The 24,178-nt window shown below is 40.0% G+C and overlaps 2 protein-coding genes across 6 annotated transcripts; one reads left to right on the top strand and one right to left on the bottom strand.

The window, feature by feature from the left end:
* Positions 1 to 478: 478 nt before the first annotated feature.
* LOC113154786 (CD276 antigen homolog) lies at positions 479 to 5,417 on the bottom strand. Its single transcript, XM_026349165.1, has 5 exons — positions 5,233 to 5,417; positions 3,242 to 3,577; positions 2,048 to 2,326; positions 1,100 to 1,225; positions 479 to 809 (listed from the first exon to the last, which is right to left on the bottom strand). The coding sequence occupies exons 1-5, from the start codon at positions 5,294 to 5,296 to the stop codon at positions 703 to 705; spliced, it is 912 nt and encodes a 303-aa protein (XP_026204950.1). The 5' UTR covers positions 5,297 to 5,417; the 3' UTR covers positions 479 to 702.
* A 172-nt stretch (positions 5,418 to 5,589) lies between these two features.
* On the top strand, positions 5,590 to 20,455 carry LOC113154774 (NLR family CARD domain-containing protein 3-like). 5 transcript variants are annotated; one of them, XM_033325986.1, is made up of 11 exons: positions 12,164 to 12,259; positions 12,355 to 12,450; positions 13,101 to 13,127; positions 14,065 to 14,143; positions 14,305 to 14,530; positions 14,704 to 16,504; positions 16,602 to 16,775; positions 17,606 to 17,779; positions 17,919 to 18,092; positions 19,297 to 19,343; positions 19,503 to 20,455. In XM_033325986.1, exons 1-11 carry the CDS (start codon positions 12,171 to 12,173, stop codon positions 20,033 to 20,035), a joined length of 3,420 nt encoding a protein of 1,139 aa, XP_033181877.1. In that variant the 5' UTR covers positions 12,164 to 12,170; the 3' UTR covers positions 20,036 to 20,455. The 5 variants fall into 5 exon arrangements, with proteins under 5 accessions (XP_033181879.1, XP_033181877.1, XP_026204928.1 ...); XM_026349143.1 differs by lacking the exon at positions 13,101 to 13,127 and having other exon boundaries at positions 12,355 to 12,471; positions 14,305 to 14,533; XM_033325987.1 differs by lacking the exons at positions 13,101 to 13,127; positions 17,606 to 17,779 and adding an exon at positions 12,967 to 12,990 and having other exon boundaries at positions 12,171 to 12,251; positions 12,365 to 12,455; positions 14,067 to 14,143; positions 14,305 to 14,533.
* Positions 20,456 to 24,178: the final 3,723 nt, after the last annotated feature.

Raw genomic sequence — 24,178 nt, 5'->3', positions numbered from 1 at the left:
ATTAACCTGCTCACAGACAAACTATTTGTTTCATTACTGTAAATTACAAAGACAAATTAAACACAGGGAAGAAGTCTGTTGTTTGCTGTTGCTTTTCCTTCTAACTAAACTTTTTTGTATCTTTAATAAATGACAGAAAAAAATGTAATATGTTTTTTCCCAGTTGTGACTTTGCTGGTTTTTGACTCTGTTCAATAAAATGTTTGTAGCCTCAGAAACAAACAAGTTCACAGGTTTGATTCCAGGAACCAGTCATGTCAAGTATTGTATATGTCAAGCTACTATACTGGTTCTTATTTTTGATTGTTTCTAAAACAATCTCTAAATAAAAGTCTAAAGTTTGTTTCTTACCCTCAGAAAATGTCTATAAAACTATTTATTTTATGAAGTTGAAAAATATGACGGAAAAAAGACAGAAATGGCATTTAGTCTCTTCATAATACTGTAAGACACTAGCATAGTTTATATAAGGTGAAAATTACACAGTATTAACTGTGATGAGAGGTGAAGTAACACAGTGATCCACCAGTTTTATTTTCTTCACAAAGAAAGTGTCAGCGGTCATGCAGAGAATTAAAGAAAGAAAAAATGACAAACATACAATATAGCAAATATACCATGTTAACACCATGACACTTCAATAATTACTCAAAGTAAATACAATGATGAATGTAAACCTTTGAAGATAACTGTAAATTGAGCTCAGGTCACCGTCTCCAACGGACCCATATTGGATGAGCTCAGTGGAATTGACTCAGGTGGGTCCTTATTTAGACTGTGATCATTTTTGTGTTGTGTCTCCTCTGAACCTGCAGAAAAGGAAACAAAACCACATTTATAAAAATAATCTTTTATTTGGCACTGACCCAGGTCAAAGGTTAAACTAGAAATATTATTTGGGATATGAAACAAAGCAAATGGACCATGTGGAACACATTTCATGAAGTGTTGGTGGTACCTGTGTTACCATTGGTTCTTATGGGTTAAATATCATCAATTAGATAACTGGAGTCAGAGACCCCACAGTTAAACCAGGATTTTAGGGTTAAAGGTCAAACACAAACCAACTGTTTTATGTAACAACAAATTTAAAATTTACCTGTTTTGCTGTGTTTTCTACAGAAAAATATTGTGAATCCAACTCCAAGTCCAACTCCAAGTCCAACTCCAAGTCCAATCAGAAAACCATCAACAACCCTCAGAGTGGTCTTTCTTTGTTCAGCACCTAAAACAAAAAAGTGAAACTCAGAATGTAAATGTGGATCAAGAACAGAACCTGTGGTTAGTGAAGCTCTCTCTGATCTTAATCTGCACAGTTACTGATAATAAAAACTGAACTCTCAGGATTTTTTAATCTTCACTTATGGCACAAAAATGTCTAAATCCACCTCATTTGGTTCATGTTGGTTCCTCTGCATGAGCTGTGATAAACACCAGCTTATTAAAATTATTAACTACTATTCTTAACCTGTGTTCTGCACTGAAGTTTGTCTTCATCTGTCCTGTTTCTGAGGCTAAAATGTAAAACTAAACATGTTAGACAATTAACAGGCAGGTGACATTTCCACATCCAGGTTTAAACTGCTCAAACTTTCACAGACGACTGGTTTGTTCCAGTCTCAAGTGGAGTTTACAGTCTGTCCTTGGAAGCTGTTGTGGATTTTGATGGTACTTCATACATTACAGTGTTTGTCAGACTCCCTCTAATGTCAACATCAGAAATATGTGTGAGGAGGTTTAAAGACAAACTGCAATTCTCATGTCTGACGTCTGATACATGGAAGACTATTATTCCAAATGGGTTTGCAGCTGTTGTGGATAAGAATCTGACAGTGAGTTATTATGACTGTTTTCTGATCTCAGTTTACTACAAACACTTGTTTCTGTTTTTTCCCTCCACAGCCTCTGATTCTTCCACTGATCTCAGTAGATTCATCAAGTGCAGTCTCAGCAAAATCTGAATCATTTTCAACGGTTTTATCTAAAACAAATAACTTGAACAACAGGACTTATTTCAATCTACAAATATAAATACAGAGAAACTCACCATGAACAGGAACATATGTCTCTGTATAAACCTGATGCTTGATTTCCTCCTGTGTGGCTACACAGCGGTAATAGCCACTCTTGGTCACAGTAGTGTTGAGGATGTAACTTTCTCCTCTTTCTGTCTTCTGTATTTCTTTTTCAGTGAGGTTGTTTCCAGAGCCGTCCTGCCAACCGATCTTCAATTTAATTCCTGGATAAGTTCCCACAACCTCACACTGCAGCTGAACCCCGTCCTTAGTTTCACTGAGTATGGTGACGCACGGCTTTAAAACGGCGTCTGTGAACATAAACAGTGAATTATAAAGAACATTCACATAATGAGACATATATTTTTATGACAGATTGTCTGAATGTTTCACTGTGAATGTTCTTTACTTGACTGTGAATGTGTTAGCTGCGTCAGGCTGTGAGTGGCAGAGAAGCCAGAACAGGTAATGAACTAGGATTATTCACAAAAACAGAAGTCAGTCTGTAAACGGGTCGTATTAAACTCACACAGAAAATACTGTGGAGGCAAAATGTAATCTGGTAATCAGAAGATCGACAGGCGACAGAACGAACGGCCTGTCGAGTGTGTGAGAGCTGTAGAAGGATGAGTCCAGCACACAAGAATCAGATCCAGGTATTCAGAGCAGAGAGCAAGAGGAGCGAGGGAGGCACAGATAGAGAGAAACAACATGTGGTCAATGTCTGTGAAGATTCTCCATCATCCAAGTGGTTATTCCTGTTCAGTATTAACTGGACTTCCCCTTCTCATTCATCTATTATTTTAGGAACTGGAACATCGATGGATGCCTTTCCCTTTGCTTGTGAGCAGCTCTGCCACGTGTTCTTGTTTGCTAAGGCTGACTGAAACTGCCAAAGGTTTGATTTAGGCTGTTTCGTGTTAGTGTGTTCGTAAAGACTTTGGTCTGGAGCTTCTGTTGGTTGTGTCTGTGTGTTTTTTATGTTGATTTAGTCCTTAGTTTTTATAATTTTAGTATTTTAATCATTGTGGTTTGATAATGACCATTTGAAGCCTCAAGACTGTTTCTAGACTCGTTCCTAAGTAGTTTTGATTTTGTGAAGTGTACAATAAATAGATTTAACCATTTAACAAGGTAAAGTCGTCAAGTAACATTATATTTAGTGAGCCAGGAAACAAGGTCATAAATGAACAGAAACTGTTAAAACAGTTTGATGATTCACTCACCAACAATAAGCTTAATGTAGAATTTCTGTCTCGGCTGCAGACGTGGAAAATCACAGGTGTAGACTCCCCTGTCTGCTGTTGTTATACTTCTGATGATTATGGAGGCGTTACCGTTCTTTAGTTCTTCTTGAAAATATGAGACTCGTCCTCTGAACTGTTTATTTTGACCTCCAAGACCATTATTATCATGAAGACCAGCATCGTATCGGAACACCTCCTTCTGTCCATCTTTCCTCCAGTCAAAGATTTTGGACTCAACACTCGTCTTGGTCCTGAGAGAACAGGGTAGAATGACGTCCCTTCCTTCTTTCTCAGTCACTGTGACGACTTCTGATCCTGGAAGATAAAAACAGGTTGAAATCAGTATTTTCACAAACAGACATTAGTCTGCATCAGTCCAATTTCTCATCTACTGTATTCATATCTACAGATAATATATACATATTCTGCTTTTTAGTTTAAATTAAAGACATTTATTCAATTTCTAGTCTCCACAGACATAACTGAAATATTTTCAGTTCACTACAGAACAAAACTTTCTGTGTAGAAACAGGAACAGGATGAAATGACGAAAGTGGAAATAACTTCTGTTTGTTTAGTGTTTCAGTGGAAAAAGTTCTATGATTAGAAAACTAATGTAACTAATAATGTTACTAACTCAGTTTTCCTTAAGGAAAGAAGGAAATAAGTTCGATCCAACAGAAACCTGTTTTTAAGTGTTTAAACTTTGTTCTGTGCGGGTCGGCTCAGAGGAAACACCCCGTCAGTGTCCGGACTTTTACCTGCTGTGTTCTCACCTGGACTCGGACATTATAGACTTTGTTGAGTAGAATTGTTTCGTTCGTGAAAGATTTGTTCAATATGAACTAATCTCTTCAACTGTGAGTCTGTACTCAGGTCCTCGTTCTTTTGTCACGTGACAGCCAGGCTGCTCAGGCTCTGTGTCAGCAGCACTACAGTTCTTTAATGAGTCGTTCATACGGATCATTACGGATCGTTCTTTTGTCATGTGACAGCTGTAGCTCAGCTCCGGGGCTGTGGACTGAGAAACAAGGAAATGAATGATGTCTGATATCTGACGTTCATTTATTTGTCACCTGACACCAGACATTATTTATTAATGGAATCATCTTGTAGATGTGTGTAGTGTTATTGTGTAAATAATGTAAATTATGTTCGTAAATAAATACTTTAGAAAATTATATCAAAATATGAATTGTGTTATTCTCTTCCATAAAATAATAAAACTTAATTTGTAATTAAAATAACATAATAATAATAATAATAATAATAATAATAATAATAATAATAATAATAATAATAATAATAATGTCACGTTTTGGACACAATAAATGCACCATGTCAACATTTTAGGGAACTTGTTTTTACGATTTGCTTCAAAAGTCTCACTAATTGTCGAAATCAGTTTTACTTTCACTCGTCCTCTACCAGCTGTCATGTGAACAGCAACTCGGACTGCACGGTTTCCTTCATCGTTCACAGTTCAGGCTGCGGCAGCGGTAACTAGTTCGCAGATCGGTCTCTCGTTCATTTGTAACGTGACAGCTACCAAGTCTGTTAAACAACAATATCAGGCAGGATGCAGAACACAGGTCACTTTATTGTGGTGTGTATTTGCTTTCCTAGGTTTTGACATGGTTTGAATTGCTTGTGGCATTTTGTGTATTATAATTTGTCAGCTGAACAATTCATGTTGTCTTCACTATATAGTGTCTGAGAACCGGGACCATTTTTATATCGCCCACTAGAGGGTTAAAGAGCAACCCGCTGTAAAATGAACGAAATGACTCAAAAGGATTCGTTCAATTTACTGTTCGAGAGTTACAGATCTGAGTCAGTTATTTGAACCGAATTTCCCATCTCTAGGACTGAGGTCTCACAGTCCAGAGAATCTCTGAGCTGAATAACTCACTTCGCACTTTACTCGGAAGATGTTCAGGTGCAGAAGAAACAAAGTTTGAGTTTCTCACCGTTTTTCTCACAACGTGTTATTTGAGTTTTCAGAAACAGCAGAAGGAGAAGAGGAACCATCATCAGTCCGTCATCTTGATCTCTGAAGAGGTTTTAGAAGAGTTATTGTAAAGCAAAGTGCTGCGACGACTGTAAAGTTTTACTTCAACTTCTTTCAGCCAGTGTTTATTTCCTGTTTCACCCACAGGAGGAAGTAACCACAGCGCCCCAGTTGCTACAGTATTCATTTTACATGATGCTTTACAGAAGTATTCACAAAGATACAAGATAACAATAAATAATAAACAGCTACATAAAGAAAATTATATGTACTGTACATAAAGTTTTAAGAGGTACAGAATAAATACAGTAATAGTGTAAAAATAATTTAATACAGTACACATTGACTCTTTTGTGGGCTTCAAGTTCCTGCACCACTTATCTGACAGCATCTCTGCATAACAACTTTTTTTATAATCTGCATTATAGTTGTAATGATCCCCTCTATAACATGAGAACACATTATGATCACAGAGGTGAAGGGAAACATTTGAACCGTGGACTCAAACATACTCAGTTTACAACATTCAGTAAAGGAAATGTGATAAAGTTTCATCCGTCATCTGACGCACATGAAACAAACCAGGAAACAGTTTGTTCCTCTTTGTCACTAAAGAGAGAAACGGGCTGAAAAACAAATGATCAGATTCACTGTCAGACTGAACAAGTGTAACGACATCCGAGTCCATCTACAGGAGAGAAAAGTGGAAAAGTCCAACACGGCTGCTTCAACCTGCTGACACTCCTCCACACACTGAAGGTGAGCTTAAACAAAAAACATGACTCAAAGTGAAAGTGGAGATAAAGAGGAAGACGTGGGGCCATGACTCAGTGTACTTTGTGTTTTCAGCTTTACCCACAAACCAAATGGCTTCCAGATCAGTGGAGGACTTCTGCTGCCCAGTCTGTCATGAGGTCTTCAGAGATCCTGTACTTTTATCATGTAGCCACAGCTTCTGTACTGACTGTCTGCAAAAGTGGTGGAAAGCGAAACAAACACGAGAGTGTCCAGTTTGTAGAATAAGATCTTTGATGTTAAAACCACCTCGTAACCTGGCATTGAAGAACCTGTGTGAGGCCTTCGTGCAGGAGAGAGATCAGAGACCTTCAGAGAGTCTCTGCAGTCTGCACTCTGAGAAACTCAGACTCTTCTGTCTGGACCATCAGCAGCCGGTTTGTCTCGTCTGCAGAGATTCAAGACAACACACCAACCACACATTCAGACCCATCGATGAAGCAGCTCAGGATCACAGAGGGAATCTGCAGAGATCCCTGAAGACTTTACAGGACAAACTGGAGCAGTGTCAGACAGTCAAAGTGCAGTTTGATCAAACAGCTGAACACATCAAGGTCCAGGCCCGACACACAGAGAGGCAGATTAAGGAGCAGTTTAAGAAGCTTCACCAGTTCCTAGAAGAGGAAGAGGAGGGCAGGATGGCTGCACTGAGGGAGGAAGAGGAGCACAAGAGTCAGAGGATGAAGGAGAAGATGGAGGCTCTGAGCAGAGACATAGCAGCTCTTTCAGACACCGTCAGAGCCACAGAGGAGGAGCTGAGAGCTGGAGACGTCTCATTCCTCAACAACTACAAGGCTGCAGTGGAAAGAGTCCAGCAGCGCCCCCTGCTGGAGGATCCACAGCTGCCCTCAGGAGCTCTGATAGACCAGGTCAAACACCTGGGAAACCTGAGCTTCAACATCTGGACCAAGATGAGGGACGTGGTCTCCTACACTCCTGTGGTTCTGGATCCAAACACGGCTCATCCATATCTCAGACTGTCTGAAGATCTGACCAGTGTGAGAGAAGGAGACAAACAGCAGCTTCCTGACAATCCAGAGAGAAACAGGTATTACATCTCTGTCCTGGGCTCTGAGGGCTTCAACTCAGGGACTCACAGCTGGGACGTCGAGGTTGGAGACAGTGAAGAGTGGACAGTGGGTGTGTTAGCGAAGTCTGTGCACAGAAGGGGGCGCGTACAGCCCGGATTATGTGGAATATGGTTCTGTGAAGGTAAATACTTAGCATGGCAACCAAGAACTACAGCTATTTATATCCCACTGAAGAAGAAGGTCCAGAGGGTCAGAGTGAATCTGGACTGGATCAAAGGAAACCTATCGTTCTTTGACATGGAGACAGACAGATGTTTACTCAATTTCGAACACAGTTTCACTGAGAGGATGTTTCCATTCATAAGCAACGTGAATAATCTCCCAGTGAAGATTTTACCAGTAAAAGTTTCTGTGAAAGTGGAACAGAGCAGTTAGAGATTAACAGGATGATCACAGACCTCTTTGGCAGTACTGGAATGATAAAGACAATTTATTTGTGAACGCTGTACAAAACATTTTAAGAACGAAAGGTGGATGTGAGGTGAAAGTTCATATTGATGTACACATCAACATGTTAAACAGAGAACCTACTGTGGATCAACCACATTTAACGTAACTTAAACTATGTCAGTTAAAATCAAATCCCTCGTTTGCATCAATCAAACTGTTTCTTCTTTTGATTTGCTTGATTTGTTTTTATTGCAGCCTTCATTTGTATGTTTTTTGTTTTTTGTTTTTGTACACATCTAAATTCATCTTGCTGCCACCATCATTTACCTCAGTAAAGATCACTGAGCCTTTCTTCAGATCCTACCTTCATCATGCTCAGCACGTGAGCTTGAATGATTTAGATTTGTTTATTCACAGTTGTTAAATCATTGTGTCATTTGTTTTAATTCTGTATTTTTACTTTGTCTGTAGCCATGAAAACTGAAAACAGGCTGTTTGTTAACAAATTTCAAAAAACTTAATAATTTAAATACAGCACTTGTGTGATGTACTAAATTACTTAACACCTAAAAATAACACACATAAATTAAAATCTATTAATCATTGTCAAAGAAAACAAACAGAAATGAAGATAAAGAGAATCAACAGTTTTATTACACAGAAACATTTGATCAGTTTTGTTTTTACAGTAATATCCTTGGTAACTCTATTTGAAAGGTGCTAAATGAATACATTTATTATTAATTGGTTGCATTGTGAAAATTTTAATCCCAAAGTTCCTTTCTATCTTTAAATCCTAAAGTAGCTGGACTCCATATTACTAAGAATAAACCCACTCTTCTATGATCATAAAAAAACCATGTGACCTGCTCTGAAAGGTGATTCTGTCTTTAACTGTTTACACAGCAAACAGAAGACATCTGGTATGTGTGAAATGATCTGTGTCTGTGTTTAGTTTGTGTTCTGTATCATCCAGATATAATCCAATATTCGTGTGTCTGACAAATAGGTGCTGTAGAAAGTTTGTCGTAGTTGTTCACTTCTTATTTTCACCACACAGTTTGTTAAAGCTGTTAAAGGTAAAGGCTAAAGACCATCTTCTCCTAGAAAGGTCAACATAAGATACACAGTATAAAAATGTAAAGTGATTATAGTGACAAGAAGTATCACAGTTATACTCTTTCAGCTGTCATATTTGTTATTGATTATATTAGTATTAATAATAGTTTTTAAATACTATGTGTTAAACACCAACAACAAAAGTGAACTCACAACATGATATGAGACTGTGTCAAGTGGAAATTAGACCATCTGCATCAAAATGAACCTTCCAGCCGCACAAAGCTAATAATTGATTAAATCAATGAGTCTTAATGTTTGAGAACTTAGTGTGACACTTGTGTGGTTACAGTAAATAACAAATATACCAACTCGTGTGTTGACAGTAGCTGAAACAAAGAGAAAAACACCAAACAAACATAAACACTAACAGGAACTAAAAGTTGTGGAACCTCGTTAATCAACAGCAGCAGTGAGTTTACTTAAAGTCCACAGACAGCAGGAGTCACACAGGTGCTAACAAGGTACTATCAACAAGTTCACAGCGTCTACTTACAGCTTATTATCTATAAAAGGTATTGAAAGAGAGCACGTCTATGTAAGAGCTGCTACCACACTTTGTACTGCTGTAAATACAGTACAAAGTACAGCTGCAACCACAGCTCAGCACCTAGTTAAGTAAGTCTGAAGTCTGTTCTTTTAGGAGGTTGATACTGACTCTGGTTGATGCTGGACTGTATTTAATTCATCTAAATATCAAGAAGACCTGAGAGAAGGGCTAGAAAACACGTGAAAGGTAAAGGCAGCAGTGGCCCCTGAGGTTAATATACTGATAGTATAAAGTAGTTTCTGTTTAAAATATTTCTCATTATTTACTGCTCTACATTTATTTCAGTTAGTCTTCAGATAAACATTTGAAATAGAAAGTAAATAATCACTGAGCTGCCGTTACAGAGTAAATTAACATTAAAGCACTATAATGTCAGCTTCTATTCTGCATGATGAGAATATTTAATGTTCATACTTTGATTCCATATTATTAAGAATAAACCCACTCTTCTGTGATCATATAAAAAACATGTGACCTGCTCTGGAGGTGATTCTTTAACTGTTTACACAGCAAACAGAAGACATCTGGTATGTGTGACGTGATCTGTGTCTGTGTTTAGTTTGTGTTCTGTATCATCCACATATGTTTGATTATTCGTTTGTCTGACTGGTTCGACTTGAGTCCACAGAGAAACAACAAGCCGCTGTTAAACAGTCTTTTCTCTTCTTCTTCTTCTATCAAGCGTAAGTTTGCTCTGTTTGATTCTTTCTCTTTATGAACTTTCGTCTTTGTTTCTTGTTGTAGACATTTAGTCGTAGTTGTTCACTTCTTATTTGACCACAAAGGTTGGAGACAAATCTCGATGTTGTTGGATTTAAAGTAAGTCGGGTTGATGCTGATATTAATTAATCTGACAATTGATTTTTTTCCATTAGCTGAAACAAAGAGACGATTAATTCACCAACAGGAGCTTCACTAAAGCTGCAGCTGGTTAAAGTTTACTTTCAGTTTCCGGGATCAATGTGACAAACTTTGTTTACTCCACGAAAAGGTCATGGAATTAGTTTCTGTTTAATGTGAACTGTCAATATTTGATTGGATTTAAAATCTGAATTATATTAATCACTTGTTATAGAAAATAAAGAAAAGGAAAAATTAGTTGGTACACGTCAGTTAAAGAAAGAGAAACTTGCAATGGTCACTGAAATAACTTGAAACCGACAAAAGTAAAAATAAACAAAACTTTACTAAAAATAAACTCAGACATAGTTTTTAAGTTTTTTTAACAAACAAACTAATGAAGCAGGTTTGGACAAAAATGATGTTAAACTAAAGAGTGTCCTGAAATTATCTTTACAGGTGTCTTCATACTTGTAATCAGTCAGTCTGCGTATCTAAAGGTTGAAAAGTGGTCACTGTGCTGTTTAGTATCATGGTGTTTACCACAATGAACATAAACCACAGAAAGCTGAAGAGAGTTGTCTCAGGACATTAGAAATCAAAATGATAGACCAATGTTAAAGGTAAAGGCTGTAAAACCATCTCCAAGCAGTTTGATCTTCCTGTGACTACAGCTGCACATATTATTCAGAAGTTTAAGTCCACATGACTGTAGCCAGCCTCCCTGGACATGACCCTAAGAGGAAAATTGATGGCAAACTAAAGAAACAGAAAATACAAATGGTAACTAAAGAACCCAGAATAACTTCCATAGAGATTAGAGGTGAAATCAAGGGTGAAGGTACATCCGAGTCAGATCACACTACAGTCACTGTTTAAGATTACCAAGCATCTGGAGCAAAACATGCTGCCCAGTGTCAGATAGTTTAATCTCAGTAGCAGGTAATGGGTCCTCTGACAAGATCATGACCTATGAGTCCTGATCTAACACATTTAACATCTGTGGAAGGAGCTGAAACATGGCATCTGGAGAAGGTACCCTTGAAACCTGAGAGAACTGGAGCACGAAGAACGTGATAAAAATACCTGTTGACAGGTGCAGAAGTCTCATTGAGAGTTGAGAATTTCTGCATGTACAGTAGTAAAGTATCTAAACTTTATCCTTCTATTATAAATATTGTATATTTTACTTCTCTACATTTACCTGACATATTATATGAATTAATTAATTGAACTGTTTCAATAATTATGTCATTACAGTTATTCAGAAAAACAAATTATATTAATTTCGTAAAGAATTCAATATAAAGAATTTTTCAATAAAGTCAATATTATTTATTTTTTACATTTATATTTTACAGCTACACAAAGCTAATAATTGATTATTATGTGTGAGAAGTTAATGTGGTTACAGTAAATAACAAATATACCAACTCGTGTGTTGACAGTAGCTGATACAAAGAGACAATAAAAATAATAATAAAGAGAAAATATTTAATTTAAAACAAAACACTAACAGGAACTAAAAGTTGTGTCACCTCCTTAAACAAACTGCAGCAGCGAGTCTTCCCCTAGTTAATTAAGGAGGGAGAGCAGCTCTGAAGTCTGTATTTTGGGAGATTGATACTGACTCTGGTTGATGCTGGACTGTATTTAATTCTTCTAAAACCAAGACGACCTGAGAGAAGGGCTATAAAGGATGTGAAAGGTAAAGGCAGCAGTGGCCCCTGTGGCTGTTAAACCGAAACTTAGAGAGTAATTCCAGCAGATTTCAAGAACAACGTCTGATATCTATGTCTAGAAGAGCACGGTCCTGGGAACAGCTGTGACAATGCTCAGGACCCTCATACTCCCTGAGCTTGATGCTGATGGGCAGAAATGAGAAGTTTAATTTACTGATAGTAGAAGTAGAGCAGCTGACGGCAGCTTCCTCCACCTCCCACTGCTGTCTGACTGCATTCAACTGACACTGATATGAAAGAGGAAAGAAGAGCCAATCAGTGGAGGAGCAGCTGATCTTTGTCCAGGAGAAATGATGGAAAGGAGGATTTCAGTTTTACTGCACATCAATGATTTGTGTTTCCTCTTCACAGCTGAGCTGGATTCAGCAGCATGGATCAGTGTGAGGACAGAGAGGAGGGGGTCCCTCCCTCTAAAACCAGTCTGTGTGGGGACCATGAGAGTCAGACCAGAGTTGAGAGGTCAGATGACTGAGACCATCGGACTGATTAAGAACAACAACAACAACAACATAGTATTTGTATTTTATGAAAATTGATTGTTTGATTTCGATCAGGTCCCGTCAGAAACCCGAATCCTCTGGACCTGCACCTGAACCCAGCTGTGTGTCCTTCAAGAGTCACATGTCAAAGGACTTCTACATAACTTTTAAGCAACATCTATCTGACACAAAGTAAGTTGTTTTCATAAAAAATAAAATACAAGCTTTATATGTTGATAAAGGAATCATTCATTAATGTTTTGTTGGTTTTAGACTTCCTGTCAGCACAAATAAATTAAGACATGATAGAAACAACCTTGTTAAAGTAGGAAGACATTGGACCATTTATCTCTACTGGCAGCATGTCCACTTTGATGGACTCTACTCTGCAAGACAGGGGCAAACATTTCTATCTCTTGGACATCCACCTGGACAAACGTCAGGCTGCTGATACATTTGATGGGAGACTGGTCCGCACCTGGAACTGTACTACAGACAACATCTCAGTCACACCTCTCCATCACTTCTTCATTCAGCTCACAGTCTTTCTCACCAGACCTTCACATAGTCTCATCCCACTTGTAAATTTTCACCAGAATCTCAGAACTCTCAGCCCTGATTGATTTTCTTCCCGGCTCTCTGCACCCCTACCCCCACAACAGGTCCTTCCACCTTTGACACAGACACAGCCACTGACAGCTTGTGAAACCTGTCTGGTGTCTCTGTCCTGTCTTCCAATTCAACCCATTCCTCAGATCCTCATTCCTGGATTACTGACTGGATCAGTGAACAACGCACCTATGCTGAGGAGTGAGAATGAGAGAAAGTTGTGCAAGTGCCTATAAAAAGTAATCAGCCATGCCATGCATGGATGGACATATATATTAATAAACTGTCTTTTCAGGCTAGGTGAGATTCATCTAAATTAGTGGAACACCATCTCCTTTCCAGCTTACATGATGTCTGCTTTAAGCTACGGATTCACTCAGAGATTCACTACCTCACAACATCAGCATCAACACAGGACCTTAAGTCATTGTCCCCATCAAGTCTGCCAGAAACCTCCATATAATCATTGATGACCAGCTGAACTTTACCGACCACATCTCCAGCCTAAAAGGACACACGTCACTCCATTCTTCAGAACTCCCTCATCAGGTTAAAAGCCCTGACTCTCCACAGCAGCAATCCAGCAAACAACGCTTGAACAAGTTAACAAACTTTGCACAATCTACAGTCTCACTCCTAATATTGAAGAATCTGAGGAAAACAGAACTCTTCTGCTTCCTACTACTTCCTATGCACATATGAATTTAAGAAAAATCCAATCTGTGTTATTTTGCAAGTAGATGTTCTGTACTTGGATTAGACCCAAGCTCTGTTTTTATTAAGAGGCTGGTAATACTGTCTAGATATACGTTGCTGTATGTCGCAGAATATCATCTTCAGACATGCATTTCTTAGTTAATTCTCTGAACAGCGCCCTCTTTGCCTCATGTTCACACAGTGAAACATATTCAGACTGGGAGCTGCCCAGTATAACGAGTCTGATACAACCAGACTTTGTCTCTAGATGCCTTTTACCAACATTTCTGCATTTCGTCCACTGAGGGATGCAGAGATATCTGTTGTTCAGAGACTAAAGCAAAGTGACTAAATCTTCTCCACTACAGAGAGTCTCCAATTCACTGTTCACATTAAATCTCTCTTCATGGACCTTTACCTTGTGTGTGTCTCTGTGTGGACAGACATACTGTGAGCTCATTCTTGATGATTCCTCCACAGAGTGGACCAGGAGAGCTCAGAGGTTCCCAGTGGTCAGTCTGCCCAGCAGCATCCAACACACCTGGACTCCATATTTCTGGTCTGTACATGTCCAACTTCTACTTTTCCATCTGTTGTGTTTATAATAATCTCCATGCTGCACGTTTTAGACCAGTGGATTGTCAGTCTGTCCAACATGGATCTGATGTTTGGCTCCATGAGTTCAGTTGGATTGTGTCATTCATATAGTTTCTGTTCCAGCTGCTGGAGGAGAACATTGTCATTTTTGTGAAGAACGAGCTGAAGAAGATCCAGGAGGTTCTGAGTCCAGATTACCCAGAATGCTTAGAGAGTCAGAGGGAGGAGGAGGAGGTGTTGGATGGTGAGGATGAAGAGCAGAGGAGGAGCAGCAGAGAGGCATTTGTGAAGATCACACTGAACTTCCTGAGGAGAATGAAGCAGGAGGAGCTGGCTGACTGTCTGCAGAGCAGTAAGAGGATTTCTCTAAACATTTAACATCATGGACAAATGAGACATTTACTGAGAGCTGAAGATGTGGAGTGTTAATATGTTGAAATGTGAATCATTTAGGGTCATGAAACTGTCAAACTGTGTTCTCATTAGAAATTATATTGATCATGTTTTTGTGGTTTCATTCAGGAACTTCAGCTGCAGTTTGTCAGCGTTTTAAATCTAATCTGAAGAAGAAGTTCCAGTGTGTGTTTGAGGGGATCGCTAAAGGAGGAAACCCAACCCTTCTGAACCAGATCTACACAGAGCTCTACATCACAGAGGGAGGGACTGGAGAGGTCAATGATGAACATGAGGTCAGACAGATTGAAACAGCATCCAGGAAACCAGACAGACCAGAAACAACCATCAGACAAGAAGACATCTTTAAAGGCTCACCTGGAAGAGAGGAACCAATCAGAACAGTGATGACAAAGGGAGTGGCTGGCATTGGGAAAACAGTCTTAACACAGAAGTTCACTCTGGACTGGGCTGAAGACAAAGCCAACCAGGACATACAGTTCACATTTCCATTGACCTTCAGAGAGCTGAATGTGCTGGAAGAGAAAAAGTTCAGCTTGGTGGAACTTGTTCATCACTTCTTTACTGAAACCAAAGAAGCAGGAATCTGCAGGTTTGAAGAGTTCCAGGTTGTGTTCATCTTGGACGGTCTGGATGAGTGTCGACTTCCTCTGGACTTCTACAACAATCAGGTCCTGACTGATGTGACAGAGTCCACCTCAGTGGATGTGCTGCTGACAAACCTGATCAGGGGGAACCTGCTTCCTTCTGCTCGCCTCTGGATAACCACACGACCTGCAGCAGCCAATCAGATCCCTCCTGAGTGTATTGACATGGTGACAGAGGTCAGAGGGTTCACTGACCCACAGAAGGAGGAGTACTTCAGGAAGAGGTTCAGAGATGAGGAGCAGGCCAGAAGAATCATCTCCCACATCAAGACATCACGAAGCCTCCACATCATGTGTCATGTCCCAGTCTACTGCTGGATCACTGCTACAGTTCTGGAGGATGTGTTGAAAACCAGAGAGGGAGGAGAGCTGCCCAAGACCCTGACTGAGATGTACATCCACTTTCTGGTGGTTCAGACCAGAGTGAAGAACATCAAGTATGATGGAGGAGCTGAGACAGATTCACAATGGAGTCGAGAGAGCAGGAAGATGATCGGGTCTCTGGGAAAACTGGCTTTTGAGCAGCTGCAGAAAGGAAACCTGATCTTCTATGAATCAGACCTGACAGAGTGTGGCATCCATATCAGAGCAGCCTCAGTGTACTCAGGAGTGTTCACACAGATCTTTAAAGAGGAGAGAGGACTGTACCAGGACAAGGTGTTCTGCTTCGTCCATGTGATTGTTCAGGAGTTTCTGGCTGCTCTTCATGTCCATCTGACCTTCATCAAGTCTGGAGTCAATCTGTTGGAAGAACAACAATCAACACTGTGGAAGTCTAAAACAAGATATCCAAAATCTGCATTTAAACGCTTTTACCAGAGTGCTGTGAAACAGGCCTTGAAGAATCCAAATGGACACCTGGACTTGTTCCTCCGCTTCCTCCTGGGCCTTTCAATGCAGACCAATCAGAGTCTCCTACGAGGTCTGGTGGCCCAGACAGGAAGTGGATCACAGACCAGTCAAGAAACAGTTCAGTTCATAAAGAAGAAGATCAAAGAGAATCTGTCTGCAGAGAAAAGCATCAACCTGTTTCACTGTTTGAATGAACTGAATGATGGTTCTCTAGTGGAGGAGATCCAACAGTACCTGAGATCAGGAAGTCTCTCCACAGACCAACTGTCTCCTGCTCAGTGGTCAGCTCTGGTCTTCATCTTACTGTCATCAGAAAAAGATCTGAACTTGTTTGACCTGAAGAAATACTCTGCTTCAGAGGAGGCTCTTCTGAAGCTGCTGCCGGTGGTCAAAGCCTCTAACAAAGCTCTGTAGGTGAACATAGAACATTTCCAGGTTCTGTTTATCTTTTACTTCAATCAGAACATTTTTATATCGGTTTCTTTTGTTTTGCTGGTTTCTCTCCAGACTGAGTGGCTGTAACCTCTCAGGGAGAAGCTGTGAAGCTCTGTCCTCAGTTCTCAGCTCCCAGTCCTTTAGTCTGAGAGAACTGGACCTGAGTAACAACAACCTGCAGGATTCAGGAGTGAGACTGCTGTCTGCTGGACTGGGGAGTCCACACTGTTCACTTGAAACACTTAGGTCAGATCAAGTTACACTTCAGCCTTTTTTACTTACGCACTTCTACTAAATAGTTAGTATTGAAAAGGTCAGTTTCATATTGGGGTGGGGGATGGTCACTGTGTAGAGGGTCTAGAAAGAAACCTCCAGCAGAACCTCAGGGTGGGCGGCCATCTGCCTCGATCCGTTGGGGTGAGTGGAATGAGAAGAAAGAAAAGAACAGCAGGCAACAAAAAACAACAACAAGCAGCAAAAACACTGGACAGGTTGGTAGAACTAGTAAATGGATTCTGGAAATACACAGCTCCAACGAGGAAGATACCTGCAGAGGAGAACAGAGAGAGGGAGACAGAGAGGAGGAAACACAACTACAGGAGACACAAAGTTAATGACATGCACTGGTGGCATCTGAATGGATAGAGGAGATAGTAGAGAGGAGAGGAGCTCAGTGTATCAGTAGAGTTCCCCCAGGAGACTAACTTATATCAGCAGAACTAAGAGATGGTTCAGAGTCACCTGATCCATCTCTAACTATCAGTTGAACAAGTCACATTGGAAATTACGCATTATACATACAATTCTGGTTTCCTGTAGGAAAGAAACACAGGATATTTATGTTGGACTTTAGATTGGGTCTTTTTCCAGGACTGGTACTAGTCACTACATCACTGTGCTGCCCTATATTATTGTAAAAATATCAAAAACTATCTAAAAATTTTTAAACATTCTTATTGGCCTAACAACACTAAGCTTAACAATTTTGTTCTGCCAGTTTATAATTCTAGATACAATACAGGTGGTAATTAAACTTTAATATAATGTTCTTCTCTTGTTCAATATCTTCGTTCCAGACTGAGTAGCTGTAACCTCTCAGAGTCAAGTTGTGAAGTTCTGTCCTCAGTTCTTCACGACCATTCCTCTAGTCTGAGAGAACTGGACCTAAGTAATAACAACCTGCATCATTCAGGAGTGAAGCTGCTGTCTGATGGACTGGGGAGTCAGTACTGTAAACTGCAAACTCTCAGGTCAGGATTTGTTAAGTTGTTTAGCTGAGCATTTAGTATCTGGTTTTCACTTGCTGATTCACACAGTGTGTGTGTGTGTGTGTGTGTGTGTGTGTGTGTGTGTGTGTGTGTGTGTGTGTGTGTGTGTGTGTGTGTTCAGACTGTCAGGCTGTCTGATCACAGAGGAAGGCTGTGCTTCTCTGGCCTCAGCTCTGCTTTCAAACCCCTCACGTCTTAGAGAGCTGGACCTGAGCTACAATCATCCAGGAGACGTAGGAGTGAAGCAGCTGTCTGCTGTACTGGAGGATCCACACTGGAGACTGGACACTCTCAGGTATGGAGAGACCTGCTGCAGCCGGAGACAACACTATTCACTCAACCCATGTCATTATAAGTCATGTTGGATTTGAGTGTTTTATGAATCAACACATGTAAGAAGTATTTTTCTTTTTCTCAGAATAATAACGTATAAATTATTTACGAATAATGTCTCCTTGAACAAAAATCATTAAGGTTGATAAAGTTCAATCTGTAACTGTAAAGGCACAAGGAACGGCTTTAAGAAGCTATGTATTTATCTGCTTTGTCAGTTTGTGTATGAGAAGATGTTGAGGTTCTCCTTAGGAGTGACCAGGTTAGACAGAATAAGGAACGAGTACATCAGAGGGACGGCTCACGTTGCCTGTGTTAGCGACAAAGTCAGAGAGGCCAGACTGAGATGGTTCGGACATGTTCAGAGGAGGGATAGTGAGTATATTGGTAGAAGGATGTTGGAGATGGAGCTGCCAGGCAGGAGGGCAAGAGGACGACCAAAGAGGAGATATATGGATGTGTTAACAGAGGACATGAGGTTGGCTAATGTTAGGGTAGAAGATGTTCATGATAGAGTTAGGTGGAGAAGGATGATTCGCTGTGGCGACCCCTGATGGGAAAAGCCGAAAGAGAAGAAGAAGAAGTCAGTTTGTGTATGAGAGCCGTGTAATGTCCATGTGTTTATGCTGAAAGAGAGTGTGCTGCTCTGACCCCCTCCTCCTTTCTGCTCTGACAATAGCACTGACTTGAGCTCTACAAGCAGTAAGTGCTATATGTTGGGGAAACTTTTGGCGGCTGGTGGCTCAATGAGTAGATCATTGGGCCTGAGATACAGAAGGTTCGGGGTTTAAACCCCCCGTCAGGCGTGTCCTTGAGCAAGACACTCCACGCTAGCTCCCCGGGCGCTGTATGTAGCTGCAGTGAGGTGCCAGGGAGATGGAAGTTGAAAGGTCAGATCACTGCATCCTATCAGGGTGTACTGGTCACACTGAAGCACTCAACACACAACACAGACAGAAAAAAGCTTTAAATCCTATTTTATTATTTATATTATACAGATTTTATTTTGTGTGCAGAGTAAAACACAGTTTTCATTGTTGTGAAATAAGAAGCGACAGGTTCTGTTCTCTAACAGTCAACAGATGGGTTAAATGCAGAGGACAAATTTCATCTGTAACATTTAAAATGTGACAAATGACAAATAAAGGTGTTTCTGTTTCTTTCAGGATGGAGCCTGGTGGAGTCCGATGGTTGAGACCAGGTCTGAGGAAGTGTAAGTGTGTTTTTAATGAGACTGATGAAAACAAAGCAGCAACATTCAACCATCTTCAAACTGTCACATCACTCCTTCAAATCCCTGATGTCATGAGTCCTCATCAAACTGATGATAGATTAATAACTGCAGCTGGATTGTGTCTTGTTCTCTCATCAGATTTCTGTCAACTCACCATCGACACAAACACAGTGAACAGAAAACTACGACTGTCTGACAACAACAGGAAGGTGACACATGTGGAGGAGGATCAGTCATATCCTGATCATCCAGACCGATTTGACCAGTGTCCACAGCTGCTGTGTAGTACTGGTCTGACTGGTCGCTGTTACTGGGAGGTCGAGTGGAGCGGAAGTATCTATATATCAGTGAGTTACAGAGGAATCAGACGGAGAGGAGACGGTAAAGAGTGCTGGTTTGGGATTAATGATCATTCCTGGAGTCTGACCTGCTCAAATGCCGGTTACTCTGTTTATCATAAATGCAGAGAAACAGTCATCCACCCCTCCTCCTCCTCTGTCTCTGACAGAGTATCAGTGTATGTGGACTGTCCTGCTAGGACTCTGTCCTTCTACAGAGTCTCCTCTGACAAACTGGTCCACCTCCACACCTTCAACACCACATTCACTGAACCTCTTTATCCTGGGTTTGGACTCTGGCCTGGTTCCTCAGTGTCTCTGAGTTCAGTGTAGTACTGAGAAATGTTGTCTTTGTTGAGACTATACATTTTTTTGAATTGCAGAAACAGTTAAAGACCAAATGAAACAGAATAAATAAATGTACAGTCGATTAGTATAGTTGTCAAACTCTAAGGTCTAATTTTATTCAATAAATAATTATCTAACTTTGTCTTAATCAGGTATTTATCAATTATTAACCAGTAACAACAAAAAACAAAGCAATGTTTTCTTTATTTTAACATTTTACAACTTCTCAATTTAAGAAAACTGTGATTGTTGTTCATCTAATCCTGGTTAGTTCATGTTTCTATTGTTGACTGTTAGAGAACAGAACCTGTCGCTTCTTATTTCACAACAATGAAAACTGTGTTTTACTCTGCACACAAAATAAAATCTGTATAATATAAATAATAAAATAGGATTTAAAGCTTTTTTCTGTCTGTGTTGTGTGTTGAGTGCTTCAGTGTGACCAGTACACCCTGATAGGAGGAGGTTATCTGACCTTTCACCTTCCATCTCTTAGAAAAGCAAATCTAAATAGAAGAAATAGAAGAAGAGTAGATGTGTTCAGAGTCACTGCAGCTCGTTTCATTCTCAGACACATCAACATATTCAAACTATCACCAATCCTCATCTTCCTGTTTGCAGCTGTCACCATGGAAACATCAAGACTGATCAGTTCATATTGATGTTGTAGTGAGTCAGTGTGACCACTAGAGGGCAGTAAATCCTCATTATTATTATTATTATTATTATTATTATTATTATTAAGTATGAGAGAAGTATGACGGTGGTGAGATGTGCTGTAGGTCAGACAGAGGAGTTCAAGGTGGAGGTGGGACTACACCAAGGATCAGCTTTGAGTCCCTTCTTGTTTGCTATGCTGATGGACAGGCTGACAGATGAGGTCAGACAGGAATCACCCTGGACAATGATGTTTGCGGATGACATTGTGATTTGCAGTGAGAGTAGAGAGCAGGTAGAGGAACAGCTAGAGAGGTGGAGGTTTGCTCTGGAAAGAAGAGGCATGAAGGTCAGTCGTAGTAAGACAGAATACATGTGTCTGAACGAGAGGGATCAAGGTAGAAGCGTTAGGTTACAGGGGGCTGAGGTGAAGAAGGTGCAGGAGTTTAAGTACTTGGGGTCAACAGTTCAGTGTGATGGGGAGTGTGGAAAAGAGGTGAAGAGGAGAGTGCAGGCAGGTTGGAGCGGGTGGAGGAAAGTGTCAGGAGTGTTGTGTGACAGAAGAGTGTCAGCAAGACTCAAAGGAAAGGTGTACAAGACAGTGGTGAGACCAGCTCTGCTCTATGGGTTAGAGACGGTAGCAGTGAGACAGAGACGAGAGGCTGAGATGGAGGTAGCAGAGATGAAGATGTTGAGGTTCTCCTTAGGAGTGACCAGGTTAGACAGAATAAGGAACGAGTACATCAGAGGGACGGCTCACGTTGCCTGAGTTAGCGACAAAGTCAGAGAGGCCAGACTGAGATGGTTCGGACATGTTCAGAGGAGGGATAGTGAGTATATTGGTAGAAGGATGTTGGAGATGGAGCTGCCAGGCAGGAGGACAAGAGGACGACCAAGGAGGAGATATATGGATGTTATAACAGAGGACATGAGGTTGGCTAATGTTAGGGTAGAAGATGTTCATGATAGAGTGAGGTGGAAAAGGATGATTCACTGTGGCGACCCCTGATGGGAAAAGCCGAAAGAAGAAGAAGATTATTATTATTATTATTGTATTTACAGCAGTTTCATCACATCTGTTTTCACACTGAGATAAAATCCTGCAGGAAATGTGTCAGAATCCGTCTCAACATGTCGAAGTATTTGAACAAATCTGGAGTCGAGTCTGAACGTTCAAAGTTTTAAAAACAGCAGGAAAATGTTGAACTGCACTGGTTTGTGCAGTAAAACAGAACAGAGCTAATAATATGAACGTTCAGTTCTCGGCCTGTGCTGGTTCTGAGTCTGGTTGAAACCAGGATCCTGAATTGATGGGATCGAAGTTCGAGATGATGAGAAGATCAGATATAAAATATCTATATAAATAAAATAAAATAATAAAATATAAATAAAATCATCTGTATCATCACACATTTCAGAAATGTACGTGGTGCGTGAATAAATAATTTACAGGCTACAGAATATCATCTGTGTTCAAGTTAGTTATTAAACTACATTATAACATTTAGTCCAACTCCTTTTTTTAAAAAATTGATTTAAATGTTTAATCTTAGATTTTATAGAACATCACGTTATTTATGTCTTTATTATGTGAAGTTTAGTCTGTGTGGCTTCAGTCCTGAATACAAAGTTCTAATTGTATCTGTGACATCTTTAAATAAACTAAAGATGATTCTGAGGACTAAGCTCAGACGTGTGTTCGTCTTTATACTGTAATGTTTGTACTATTTAAAAATATCTGTAGATATCTAAATGGTGCCGTAAGTTAAAGGTCATTCATCACAGTGTCTCACAGTAACACAGTTACAGTTTGTTGAAGTACAAAACAAACAACAGGTTAAATACACGGGAATATCACAGAGTAAGTGCTCAGACTACAAATAAGTAGTGTGAATATTTAATTTAAACAGTCTGAGTTGACCTAATTCTGTATCCAGTTATATTTTCTAAGGTCTTAAACCTTAAATACTGTAAAGTGCCTTCAGACGACTTCTGTTGTAAATTTGGTGCTTTACAAATAAAACTGAAATGAACTGAATTGACTGTGAAACTTTTTAGTGGCACAGGGATGAGAATTAAAACACCTGGTTCAACTGTTTCAACTTCTCTCTTCCCCAAAGAAACACGTCCAACAACTCATCTACTGAACAAACTGAAGCTCCTGGTTCTATTAGACTCCCTCGTTTCTTGACTGGTATCAGGCTCCATGCTGAGCTGAGCTGAGCTGAGCTGAGCTGAGCTGAGCTGGAATCACTCGTGAGGCCAGAATTGTCCAAGTGGAGACGACTGAAAGAGAAAAGAAGACGAGGCTTTAAGAAGAAGGACGAGAAATGCTGCGTTTCATCTTTGTTTTCTGTTTTAAGAGGAATTAACAGAATGGAGACGCACCATGTTTGAAACTTTCAGCTTTCTCAGTTTCTACAGGGAACAAACTGGAATTTAATTAAACTAGTAGCTTAAACGTCCGGTCTCTGTAGTGACTTCACGTGCTGAATTTAAGAACGTGACATTAAAATGTAAGATGAATCCACAATAATATGAATAAAACATTTATTCTAAAAGCACCATGATCAACGGCAGCTGATCAGAAACAACCTGAAAAGTCTGATTATTGTTTTTATCATTTATTACAGTAAGAAATTTTAAAATACTGATAATGAATCAGTTTCTAAATTAATTAAATCGACTTCTCTCCAGTAATTGTTGTATTTTCTCTAAAACCGTGATGACACCTGGTGGTCGAACTAAGAACAACACTGAGGTTGAAGCTGTTGAAACAGAAACATGTTATGTTTGAAGATTCAACTCTTTAAGAGGACGTTTGTTTCTCCACCTCCAACATCCAGAGGTTCATCAGTGGGTTCAGTCTGAGCTTCAGAACAGGTTCCACTGATCCAGCTCCTTCTGGATCTTTAAAAACATCTTTAATTATTATTTCTCCATCTTGCTTTAATCTTACTTCTTTGTCCTCTCTCACTCTTCTTCACTGCTTCATCCATACGTACAGACTCCAACAGTCTCTTCCTGCTGGATCGGACCTTGTTGTTCACCCGACACCAGAACTCTGGGACTTTATGGAAACACTAGTTTAAACCTAAACCTCCCGACCTCAAGAACTGGTTCAGAAACATGATGTGATGTGTGGTTTTACAGGTGACGTGAAAACATCACTGATCTTTTTTAGCGCTGGGATCTGATCAACAGGACGTGAACTGAGAACAGGAGCAGCATCAGGATCAAAGCCACGTTTAGAACCAGCTTCTACTGGATCTTCTCACTGCTGCACACTGACTCACACCAACACGTTCATACTGTGATTGAACTTGTTTTAATTGAGACTTTCACGGTCGGATGAACTGAAACGTTTGTTCAACCGTGAAGCTGCTGCTGAGTGAAGTTATGATTAAATCACAACTGGAGCGTTTTATCACTGATGAGATGATACGAGTAGTAGAAAGTAGAAATACTATA

This window comes from Anabas testudineus, chromosome 5, assembly GCF_900324465.2.
Source record: "Anabas testudineus chromosome 5, fAnaTes1.2, whole genome shotgun sequence".
In the NCBI taxonomy this organism is placed as follows: domain Eukaryota; kingdom Metazoa; phylum Chordata; class Actinopteri; order Anabantiformes; family Anabantidae; genus Anabas; species Anabas testudineus.
The sequence above is the reverse complement of the archived record's forward strand: the minus strand, read 5'-3'. Positions and strand labels throughout refer to the sequence as shown.